This window comes from Thermobia domestica, chromosome 8 (assembly GCF_964235325.1).
Source record: "Thermobia domestica chromosome 8, izTheDome1.hap1.1, whole genome shotgun sequence".
Lineage (NCBI taxonomy): Eukaryota > Metazoa > Arthropoda > Insecta > Zygentoma > Lepismatidae > Thermobia > Thermobia domestica.
Genome location: NC_137461.1, coordinates 275,731,057 through 275,744,303, shown reverse-complemented (window position 1 = coordinate 275,744,303; position 13,247 = coordinate 275,731,057). Strand labels below are relative to the sequence as shown.

Sequence of the window (13,247 nt, the reverse complement as noted above, 5' to 3'; positions counted from 1 at the left end):
GGAAATTTAGAGTTCGCAGCGATCACTTATCATTAAAGTTCATTTTACATTGTCGATTGACGAATCAACGTATCACACGTTGGGCCTTAGGGCTCGCGAATTTAGATTTTTCATTCGAATTTGTTCGCTCAAGAGACAATAAAGCGGATTATCATTCACGCTACCCAGCACAGACTAGTAACGTGACAAATTTTGACAGTAAGCCTGTGTTACGCGAGACATTAATGTCGTTGTTAGAGGAAGTTCCGTGTGAACTTCGGAAGTTAATTGCAGTGTTGCCAGAACTGCAATCATCAGATGCCTTTTACGGTCCTCTGAAGAAGGCGACACAGAGTGCCGAAACGTCACAGAAAATCAAGAGTCAACATCACGAATATATTTTGTTTAGTGGAAAGTTATGTAAGAGAGATAAGGATGGTGTAAAGATTTGTATACCAGAAGTTTTGGTTCGACCACTTCTGCAGTACCACCACGATGAAAGTGGGCACCTATCCGCTTCGAAGCTGATACCACAGCTCGTCGAAACATACACTTGGCCAAAGATGAGAGAGCAGGTAAGGAAATACTGCGGGTCATGTGTCATCTGTCAGAAGGCTACTGCCCCACACACCTACATGTGTCGGCCACTAAACTCAATTATTCCTGAGAAGCCTGGTGTGTTCATTGCAGCTGATTTCTGTGGACCACTAGTGCGAGGTATTGGTGGTGTCCAATACATACTTGTATTTGTTGACATTTTCTCCAAATTAATTGGACTTTTTGCATGTCGTCGCGCAACCACACACACGGCCTTACAGAAATTGAAACAGTTTCTCAAACTGTGTCCGCGAGCTGAAATTCTATTGACGGACCACGGTTCTCAATTCTGTAGTAATCAGTGGAAGAGGGAGATTCAGGCCTTAGGACTGAAGCATTACATGTCTACTGCCTATTACCCTCAAGCGGAACCTGCAGAGACAGTAGTGAAGAGTACAACCAGGATGTTGAGAAAGTATTGCCATAACAATCAACGTTATTGGCCAAGACATTTAAGTAAAGTAGAAAGATGCTTGAATAGTGCTAAACATCTTAGTACAGGGTTTTCAGCTTATGAGTTTCGTCCACTGCTGACGTTGCCAGAATATTTGAAATACCCGAAGTTGAACGGCCAGTAGATAAGGATTACTTCGTGGAAGTAGCACACAAGAATTTGAAGAAGAATGCAGCAGCCAGGAAGAAATACTTCGATGCTCATCATACTTTAGTAGAATATGATGTAGGACAGTTAGTGCTAGCACGTGTATTTCCGAAATCTGATGCTTTGGCCGGAATTTCGAAAAAAATATTGCTGATGTATTCTGGACCCTGGTTGATCCTCTCTAAGACTGACAAGAATCTGTATACTCTCGCTGACCCACAGACTAAAGTGGCAGTGATGAAAAGAAACGCTTACTTGCTTAAGCGGTATAGAGAAAGAGAACCTGAAAGTCAGAGAAAAATTACAGCAGCTGAAGAAGAGAACGCTGAAACAACGAAGAAGAACTGAGCTCTTCGTGTTATATTCATGTAAATATTTTTTTTACGTGTAACATTAATAGTTTAACCTTTTGTGTATGTATTATGCCATTAGATTATTATGGGAATAAGTTTTCTTTAGTGTTTTTATTATGTATTAATCAGTTCTGTTGTGTTAAAGTATTTTCTATTACGTCCGCACTTAATGTATATACTTGTGTGTAATGATGTATTTCGATAAGCTTTGATAGCTAAAGTATCTTTACTCTCAAAACATATCGAAAGGGGGGAATTTGTGAAGACCTAGTGTGTACGTCATTTAAATTTTGATATGCAAATGTCATATCAAAATCTTTGCATATCAAAATGGAAATTATATGTAAATGTGTAACCACATATATATTTTATATCAATCCATTTAAATATTTAATCATGCATAATTAAATGTTAAAGCCAACAATATGTATATGCTTTGTATTGAATTCATATCATTTTCATGGGAAGAGATGGAAGAACTTCAAGTACTAAGTTTTTTTTTCTGGAGAGCATTTCTAAATTTTCAACCTGAAGTTCAGCGAACTCATAGCCTCCAGCGGAACACCCACGAACAGCAACTAAGATAGTACAACTGTTTCCAGCTTACTATGATTTTCAAGACTAGAGATTGGACTATCCAGAGATAGTTGTACGCAGAACTACAACTGTATGTCCAAGACTAGTGGATGAGAGATAGGTTGGCTACTCTCCAATATAGCGCCGTTCAGTCGTGAACATGGCTATTGTATACTAGTCACACAGTGGTGTTGTTTTTTGGGAACAATAAGGTGCCAGAAACCAACTTGATGACGTTTTTTCTCACCTTACCCGCTTCCCCCACTACCGATAAAAACGAAGCTATCGTCAGCTACGGCGCGGAGTTTTTGAAATTGTGAGTTAGTTTTGGAAAATTTGATTTTATTTAAATTTGAAAGGTTCTTGGATGCAACCGATTATAAATTATGTTTATTTAACACGGTATGTCACATGCCCGACAGTATCACGTACTCTTTTAGTACGTTTTGACAGTACTATTTACAGGCAGTTGTTTGAACCCGTTGGACGGTGTTCGTCTGCAAAGATGGAAGAGGCTTTCTGCCTACCAATGCATCCGGAAGACAAATATATTAACTAACCACCCCTAAGGTAATGACAGTCATGTATTATAGTATATTTATCAAGTAAATTGTATAATGTTATTAATGTAAGGTTTGCTTTTGCAGCATATATGTTCAATAAGCAGGGATGAGTGAAATTAAGTAAAAGTTTGTATTGTGACTACACCCCACTGCAGACAGTGTTTGTTTATAGATGTCACTACCGGTCACGTGAGTGCTTGATGGAAGGGGGAACATGTATTTTTTCTAATATGTTTTGTTTTCTTAATTGTTTTAATAGTCTTCCGGTGCATAACATATGTAGTGTTATATATCAAAATCTTCGTAAAAGATCAAAGAATTATGTATCCTATCTGAAACTCACCAGAGTGTATATATAAACGTTATATTAGGGCATAAAAGTGGTGACCTATTTAGGAATTCGGTAGTCACCACAAGAGAGAGAGAACGTTGACCCATAAGAAAACCGGTAGACCAAAGGTGAGTCTAGGTTTTTCTAGTTCCAGCGAGCCTGATAACTACGGTCGCGAGAGAGGTCACGAGACACTTCGCTTAGAGCATCGACACAAGAGACACTTCGTTCCATGTCAGGAGACACTACACGTCGCTCAGTGATACTTCACTTCGCTTGAGTTCTTAGTTCATAGAACACTTCATTTAGTGACATTCTATTATCAAGTCTTTGCTAGTGTAATAGCAGCAACGATGAAGAGTATAACATAGTGCTTAGATAGCAAACGGGGAAATATCTTCTATATATGACCCCATCGGGAATGTGAATTTTTTTTAAGTAACTTTCTTTAGTTACATTTTCGTAAATATAGTTAGCGGTGTTGTTTACACACCAAGACCAACTATTAATTTAGAACATGTACGTACTAAGAGGATATTATTAACGTGTGTTGGTGGACTCATCGTGTGGCTCACCTTTACAATGAGCACACTTCCAACCAGTTTGTTTTGTGTTTAATACACAGATATGTTAGAAAATCTGTCATCTGCAGAAACATTTATTTTTTTTTTAACCTGTGCATCGTAAATTAGTGCACCACGAACAATTTTTTTCTTTAATCTGTGAAAGTTTAAGTAGTGGGACTTTTTGCACCACAGCGCACAAAATACAGTAAGGCGTGACGAGCCTATGTCACCTTTACTGTGATAGTGATGACAGTTACTCTTTACATTTAAAAGAGAGAGATGCCACTGCAGAGATCTTCGGAGACAGCGTGATCTTCAAGACTGATCGTCAAAAACCGTACTATGTGGAATAAAAGTACGTCACGCATATACGGAAGAATGTGTGCAGATCGGAGGAAACAGACTGCAGTGAAGACTGGAATCATTCAGGACATTTCTGTGAAGACAACAAACTAAACCACGCGTGGACTAGAACTATTGGTATAAGTAAACACAGTAGCTACTACTAAACAAGTATATTTTTTTTACGTGTACAGTGTTTTTGTGAAACCTTGTGTACATAGTTCGATTCAATTCCGTCGAGGATATATTAAACCGTTATGAAAATTTATTTCTACGTCCATTTTATACTGCAATTCCTGTACGTATCCTGATGGGTTGCTTGCTGCTTGGTGAGTACAGAAATATATATATAAAATGTTTTGTAACTTCTGTTTTTTCAGGTGGACTTCGTTCGGCGACTTCATTTAACTTACTGCAAATGGTATTCCTTGTTAATGTGTATTCTGTTGGTGTCATTAGACTCAGTCTCATGTTACATGAGCCGCTACTATTTGTGTAGCCCATGAGTCACTTCGAGAGCGTAAGATCAGGGTAGGAAGCATGAACTATGAGACCTGTGTAGATCTCAAAATCGGGATTTTCTTTTTAATTTAAAAAGTAGCATAGATCTACATAGGGGCATTTTTGATTATTCTATCTAAATTAAATTTTTGTTTTTAAAGAGTCTCAACATTTTTTTTATTCAGTCTCTACCGCAACTAAAAAGTTCATAGTTCATGGGACCCACGATGACAGACAGTCTTCCCTGGTGTGACGTAAGACTGCTGTCGAATGAGGAGAGAGAGACATACCTCACCATCACTGGTACGCCTTCCTCTTCTCTCTACAGGGCCTCAGCCTAATTTACATGTTTGACACTTCATGTCATATGCAAATTTCAGCACACCTGTGCTTCAGAGGTAAATTCATAATGTGTCACCGAGCCTGGGGCTCCACACACTTTATAAATTTGGCTGCCCAAGTGTAGGGGCTTATTAGAGGCCACCCCTCCATTTACAATTTTCGAAAGATAATATAATAGCTGCTATCCTAAGGTTTATTTCCAATAATTTACGAAGAAAGAATTGTTTTCGCTGACCAAAATAAATTATAATGATGTTTCAAAGATTGAAGATCGAAACTTAAATAAAGTAAATGTCCTGGGAAAGCCGATAGCTAATATATTGGTTGTCTGTAACTGCAAGTGAGAAACAGAATATTCTCAACAGGTGAGCGAAGCTGCTCCTCTTTTAAGTCCTGAGTATGGTCATGCAACATGTGAAATACGAGAATGACTCGAACGGTCACGAAGAGATCCTCTACGACCCCTCCACACTCCACCTTCAAAATTTGCTATATAAGAGGCAGAAGATGTCCTTTCCAGCTGATCAATTCCTATCTTTCTCTGCAAGCTGTCTGGGCGGGAGAGACCATCCCACCTCTGCGCTGCTAAGGGCAAGAGGTTCCTATAAGTTTCCGCGCTGCACAGGGCAGAAGAAACCAACCTACCTCTTTGCTGCTACGGGCAACAGGTTCCTTCTCGTATGTGCGCTGCACTGGGCAGGAGACTCGTAGCCATGAACCACAAGATCTTCGCGCTCCTCTGGGTAGGAGGTCCAAACTCAGAGATGTTTGTAATATACATTATTAACACTTACCCCAAAAAGTACAGCAGAACAACGTTCCCAGGACCATCATCAAGGCATCAGGAGGAACGAATTTCAGATAATGTTGGAGTGATGGACTCACATATGTTTCAAAAATAAAAAGTGTGAAGAGTTGAATGTCATAGGAATGCTGAACAGAAGGTGTGAAAAATGTAAGATTGGTTGCCATATAAATTGCTTCGAGAAATACCATTGCTGAGTGCAAAAGGTGAACGTACAACTAGTAATCAACGATATAAAGTTTAGTTAGGTTGTTAGGTTAAATTTCAAGTATTATTGTTTGGAATAATTGGTACAATATAAATATCGCAAAAGAAAAAAAAATAGGAAACAACGGTTCAGGACAACAATGAAAGTCGTCCTAGTGTATCATTAAAATACACACACGCCTATTCAATTATTATCTCTGCTTATTTTTAACATGAGTAGCTTATTTATTAATAGGCGAAATTTGTTTAATGAAGGAAGTTTATAAATTGTAGTTCTTACTGTCCCAATAATCAGGCATTACTTCCACGGAGTTTCATTCCCATCCCTCATTTTTCAAGCAGTGCACAATATTGTTACAAATTCCAGGAAAGTACTTTTCTGCCAATGTAAAGAATATCTTAATTGTGTGACACCGATATTATCTACTCCATTTAAAACTGAATTTAGTCAAGATATCTATCTTCGCTGATGCAAGTCAGTCCCTGCCTTGCATAAAGATTGGTAAATTTTTCCTCTGGAAACTATTTTCGAGTTATAAGTCTCAATTCCGTGATGGGCTAGCTGTAGCTACTACAGGCTAAAGGTGAATAATGCCGTAAGTTACATTTTGTTAAGACCTTTTCATATAGAGGATGTACGTGAAAAGGTGATATTACTTTGCGAAATAGTAGTATGGGTGGCTAAGCAAAAGCGTTCATATGAACATGAGTTCTTTTTTTCCAACGGTTTGATAGCTACAGGTTGTAAACTATTGTTGACCTTATGTTTCTTACTACTGAACCTATAGTTGTGCCACAGTGGTGAGATGTAACATATTTGGAAGGTGATGGGGTGGCCTCTCCAATGCTATGCCATCTGTGGCAGTGGTGTATTTGGAAGAAAAATTAGTGAAAGTTGGAAAACTTAACGTTATTTTAAGCTTATCTAAGAGAAGTTGATGGCAATATTGTTTCCCAATTTTTTTTTTTTTTTTTTCAATAATTTCCCTTCCAAGGACACCATGTCACTGAACTTCATTATAAAAGCCATTTCATTAGCTTTCAAATTCGCTTTGTCTCACCTCTGTAGAAATCATCCATGCTATACCATTTCCCAAACTATTGCTAGTATTCTCCTGGGTATTGCTAATATTTCTTTATATATATTAGATAGATAGATAGATATAGGTGTGTGTGTGAGAGAGAGAGAGAGAGAAAGAGAGAGAGAGGGGTAAACGAGAGCACAAACTAACTGGGTTCGATCCCGGATCAGGCTAGATATCTTCAATCCTCATTCCAAAGTTACTCAGGTTATCACGTAGCCTTCTAATTGGAAATAACTGTAAAATAAATCCTAAATCATTCCTAGAAAATCGATCCATGAGTTACGATCTCAATGCGTACCGTAGAGCTGTTCGTAAAACTAAATGATCGTCAATTGAGATTATTTTTTCACTAAAATTAATGTAAATGCAATTAATCCATTGTAGACACAGAAACACAGTATTGTATGTACTTTCTGAAACACGTTTAAAGATAGTTTCCAGTGACCAAAAATATAGAATGGAAGTAATATCTTATCCTAACTATGTATAAAACTATATGAACTGATAAAATAACGGCTACTTCCCATTGACGTGGCAAGTTTAAATTTGGCATGATAGTATGCTTTCCGGGACTAATACATAAGAAAATTTCCAAAAGTGAATATTTTTAATTTTTAGGGGGTCTAAAAAGGGGGGATGAAGAGAACAATCTAAGTTTTATGTCCCACGGTTATGCCGGCCAGGCTAAATGAGACTGATGAGAAATGAATTAAATCGAAAAATGAAGAAAGTTGGAGGAAACGAGAGAACCCCGAGGAAACCCACGCACACGGTGTTTGTCCACCACAAAGTTCACGTGCCAAGAACTGCGATCGAACCGGGTACCTCATGCAGCGAGGGATAAAGAAATTCCCTTGTTATTTAAATGGGCGTTTTCTTGGGATATAGAATCTTACCCTTTAGATAGTTAAAATAGGAAAATAAACTTGAAGCCCGGCAGAATTGTGGGTGAAGTGGTGCGAGGGCGTAGTCCGAGCAAACACCGGGGTATGGGATGAGCCTCCAGCTAGCTAAAGGCTAGTTAACGTTCTAAAGATAGATAAGGAACACTAAATTAAACAAATCGGTAAGAGGACTGAAAAAGCAAGAGCGAGTTTTTGATTACATACAATGTTTACGGCAAACGCGCAATTGCACTCTTAGGGGTTGGAAATGTCGGTACAGGCGACTGTCTGCGTCCATATCCCATGAGACTATTCATAGAGCGAGGGAAAAATGTTTACAAAAGTTATTCGTAAATAGGAATTGTTCGCAAACAATAGGTTCATAAGACAATGGTTATAACGTTTTTTCAGTTAGTTCGAAATATCGGTCAAATATGGATGTGTCAAGGTAAGGGAGCTATTGGGTAATCCCTTTCTCTCCGAATTCGAAAAAAAGGGACCTGTCTTTACATAAATGATAAACGATATATTTTTGAATACAAAGGTAACTAATATACCAAATTTGGTAATCGACTCATTTAGGTGTTAAACCGTGTATAAGAACTGAGCTTCTCTCAACTAAAAATTTTATAAAATTCGTCTACTTACCCAAACAGTATGGAACAACTTGCATTCAAGAATATGCCTGCATTGTACATGAATTTAGCACCAATCACGTCTATCTGAAAGACAATCGAGAAAAATTAACTCTAAATGAGATATACTTTAAAATACGTAAATGAGTATCTAATCACTTCACAACTTTATACTACAGGAGTTACACGTATTAGTAGTCAGGAACACACCACAATAGAAGAATTCAGAAGCGTATTCCATATCGGGAAGAAACTGGATACGTTGTTAGTTAATTTTAACATTGAACAAAATGGAAACGTAAGTCACTTATCCATTATTTTTATATTGAACAAAATGGAAAACGGTAGTCACTTGTTCATATTTTAATATTGAACAAAATGGAAAACATTGGTCACTTGTTCTTATGACGTTAGTCATGACTACTCACGACTATTTGTTGTCTAGAAGAGTGGTGAAGAGGAATTTGATGAAACAGTTAATTTGATTAGAACTATAAGGATTGATATATTTGCTTTTCAGATTATATGGCTGCCATTCCAGAATCTGAATAAAAAATAAACATGTCAGAAAAGAAACATAAACTGAAAATAAATTGAGATTTAAATAAATATCAAAAGTAACAAAGCAATGATAGCCAGAATGATTAAAACTAACAATTATGGAAGTATGAACAACAGCAGTACAAATCTATCTTCAACATTGGGGGGAGCGTAAGACTTTTTTTTGGGGGGGGGATGTTCAAAATATTTAGGAACTTGAAAAACAATGCTGTGGAGGATCAGGACAGCAGAGTTGTCTTCAACATTGGGAGACGAAGATTTGAGGCTTATTTATTCTGGAGGAACATCAATTCTATCTCACTTTCCTTTCTGACAATCGGACACACACACACACAAAAAAAAAAAATCACATTTCTCACCAAAAAGACATTTCAAATCGGATTTTTCGGGGGGAACAGTCCCCCCAGTTCCAAGATTGGAGGAGACATATCTCCCTCATCCCTCCCAGAATTTGCGCCAGCGCTGAGCAAAGAAATTAAGAAAGAAGATTTAGAGTTTTTAATATTTATCCAGTATTATTAACGAAACAATGAAATCTATTGTAAGAAGTAGAAACGTGGGCATTTCCTGTTTGTCGAAAAAAAAAGAATAGATGTTTAGGTTACTTTTATATTATGTAACACTGAAATCTGTCAGCCTGTGCGTACAGACTCTTTCCGTCTCTAGGAAAAAATTTTCGACAAACTTTAAAGAAAATAGAATATAATAAATTATATTCAGACTCGTATCTTAAAACAAAATAAGTAATGTCTAGGGTATTTAACTTAATAAACAGGTTTATAACTCAGAATCTTATCTACATATGAAATCATAACACATGAGTTACCTCTATCAAAAGTTTATTTAGAAAAAATTGATAATTCTATGAAATATCTTTCTTTAAGAGTGCATAAGAAATACCTGTTGGGTATTCTCCTCTCTAATTCCTTAATTTTTCTCTAGTTTTAGCAAACTTTATAAAGCTAAGGTTTCTCTAATTATGTGCCTGTGGCAGACAGAAGGGTTAGCCCGCACTAAAAGCGTCCTCTGTCAACCTTAACTTAAAAAGGGCATTGACTCACTACATCAAAAGCCCTGGCTACGACCCTATTTCGTGTACTCCCTTAAATAGGAGATGCACTAGAAGGATATCTATCTAAAAACTTATTATAGGGATAGGTAAGTAAGGAGAATGAGTTCGCCTTATAGTAGCGAAAGATCCTTAAATAGATCTGGCAGGCAAAGGTTAGATAAGAACCATACTCCCTGAATTAGGAGATGTGATTAAAAAAAAATAATCTAAAAACTCTACCAGTAGCCTCTTACGAGTCCACTTCGAGGGATCGAACCCAGGAATTTGTGTTCAGAGTACTCATAAAAACCTATTGTGTCCTGCAAGAGGAACAAATTACCTTATAACCGACCAAAACCGTATACAGCTTCAGTTTTGAACACGTACTCAAAAATTCTAGTGTCAAGGAATTGTTAATCTAAATGCCATATCCACCTAAATATGGAATGTAGCATTTCAAGGATCAAATCCTGTCCCTATTCTACAGGGCCTAATTCCCTAGCAAAAATCTGTTTCTTGAATTAGTATAAGTGTTATTTTTCTATATCCCTTCTTCTCACAGGACCTCATTTTAGTCCAAGAAAGAAGTCCCTTAAAAATAAAAACCTACTAGAAGGTAGAACCTAATATAGCTAATGCCTTCTGCCCTATTTAGGACTCGGAGAACCTAACGAGTCTAAGCAAGACCACCGTAATACTCCCCCTTCATTTACTAGAAGACCTAATATTCTCTTACGGAGAGAAAAAAGTTCCCACTCGCCGAGCCGAGTCTGTCCAGAGCTACATTTTGGAGACTGTTCGAAGTCTCCCCCAAGACTGACGGTCAACTGCCCCCTTCCCTGTAAAAATCTTCCGTTTATATAGGAAAGCTATCATATCATAAGCTATGTAGAAAAAACGAGTGGAAGGGAGGAGGGTTCTCCCACCAACAAGAAGCTTTCTCTGAATGCTTTGAAACTGACTGTTATTCCCTGAAACAGAGTTGCAATCTAACTATTCTTTTTACTAGAGGTATTTTTATGTAATAGCTGAAAATAGAAATAATATAACTATACACAGTAAATACAACAATTACATTTACATACAATTAATGATAACAATAATTAATCACCCAATGACTAGATCTGGATTTCTTAACCTAATAATAATAATAACTTAAAATATATAAATCAATACCAATATACAGATATAAAACAATATATAAATTTAAAAGCATTATTTAAACATAAAAACCAGCAAGTGATCCAAAAGTGTCACTTGCATTCCAGAAGACGACAAAAGACATTGTACTTATCATCCGAAAGTTGTTTGTTTAGTCTAATGAAGAAAAAAAAGAAAGAAAAAAGAACTTTGGCATTTGGAGTGATTAATCAATAAGAAGCATTACGAATAATGGGATTAAAAGAATATAATTGGAAATAATTAAAAAGGTGTTAGAACACTGCTAGAGAAGAAATTTTACTTTAAGTAACATGGAAGAAGACATGATGGAAGGAATGCAAGGAAGATAGAAAATATGAAACTAATGAATAATATTAATTGTATAATTCCTACACCAGCACGATCTTTCCAGAGGGTCATAGCATATGCAAACTTGTAAAGATATCGTCAGTGACCTACTAATAATGGAAGAAAATTATGTTGAATTACATTGGTAGAGGTAGAAATATGATCTTAATAGCTCAACTAGCTTCCCATTTGCCTTACATAAATTTAGATAGGGTCAACCGGGCACGTAGCTAAGGGGGTCCGGACCCCTTCAAAACCCGAAATAAAAAAATACAGAAAGATGAAACAAAAAGAAACGAGAAAAGAAGAATCAGCGTTAAAAGCAAAAAGCTACAGCAAGCTTTTGATTAGAACCTACCAAGGGCGCCCATGTTGTGGTTTCCAGAGGGGGGCAAGTATAAGCAACATTTCAAATTTATTTTCCAATTTTACGGTAACTATTCTAAAAATTCTATTGCGTTTTCGATCATCCGAAGTACAATTTTCTCTAGGGGGCGAGCGCCCCACCTTACCCCCCTGATGGGCGCCCTTAGACCCTACTGTTTCTTATGAGCTTTGTATTACTTGCAATACATTGTGGCGGATGAGTGGGATATCCTGGAGAAGTCAGGGAATTTGAAATTTCTAAAAAAGTTACGGAATTCTCAGAATTTCTGCTACTACTCAGGGAAATTACAAGCTTTCTAAAAAAAAATATAGTGCCGTTCTGTAACAGTGTTGACATTTTTATCAATTTTTCGTCATCGCTTCTCTGTTGTATCAAACATGTTTTTCACAGTTTTCTACTGCTCCTTTAACTTGTCATTTGGAACAGAGTTGACGGAAAAATAAAAGCAAAAAGTTATTTGGAAAGAAAGTTCTGTTAACATTTGATTCAACCGAGAAAGGAACGGAAATATTGTAAAATATTTTACAAGATTATTGAATATGTACTTTTTATAATAGTGGATGTGTACTTATTTTTATAATAGTTGAGGTCATAACAAAGGAAAATTGTTATATTTGAATGAACAAAGGAAGGAACGTAAATATTGTAAAAAAAATATATATAAAACTTTTTTTATTCTTTAAGTCGAGATTTTTTCATAGTTTATTATTAAAATACTTAACAACATATCATTTTATTGTTCCTAAAAAAAACAATTCATGTTGCCAGTAAAATAGTCTAGATTGATCGATCTCCTGGTGTGAACCACAGTATTTCATGTTACGACCTGTCCCCCCATCCATTACAAAGTCCTGGCTAAACGAACCAATATATGTTGCAAGTAAAATAGTTCAGAATAATCGATCCCCTGGTGTGATAACCGTAATATTTCATGTTATGGACCCCCCCCCTTTACAAAATCCTGGCTACGTGCCTGGGTCAAACATGATTTGTTCTGGTCTCCCTCAATTCTTACACGCCAGAGACGCCCATGAGTGCAGTCATAACACATGTTGCATTTATTTGCGTTGCGTTGTAATTCGCAAATTATGCAGAGGTTTTACTTAATACGACTTCAATTACAGAATGTGTTGATTTCAATTTACTGTGAAGAGCAATTTTTGTGATTTCTAGCGGGAAAATTAAATACTTCGAGAAAAAAAAATAGTCTTTCATATTTTTCTTACGAAGTAAAACCGATTATAGAACGTTTGTTCATAAGCCTCAAAATCAGCGCTACAATAGATTTATGCAGGGATAAAAGTGGGGGGACGCCGTTACACCAAATCCAAAAATATCAATGGCGCCCCCCCCCCCCACGTCATGCGTTCC

At 36.8% G+C, this 13,247-nt stretch overlaps 1 protein-coding gene across 1 annotated transcript in view; it reads right to left on the bottom strand.

Annotated features, from left to right (window-relative positions):
- The window catches only part of LOC145693642 (MFS-type transporter SLC18B1-like), a 263,501-nt gene that overhangs the window by 123,420 nt on the left and 126,834 nt on the right, over positions 1-13,247 (bottom strand). The window contains exon 3 of the mRNA XM_081769831.1: positions 8,381-8,454. Within this exon, the coding sequence (XP_081625957.1) occupies positions 8,381-8,454 (74 nt within the window). The remainder of the gene's footprint in view (positions 1-8,380; positions 8,455-13,247) is intronic.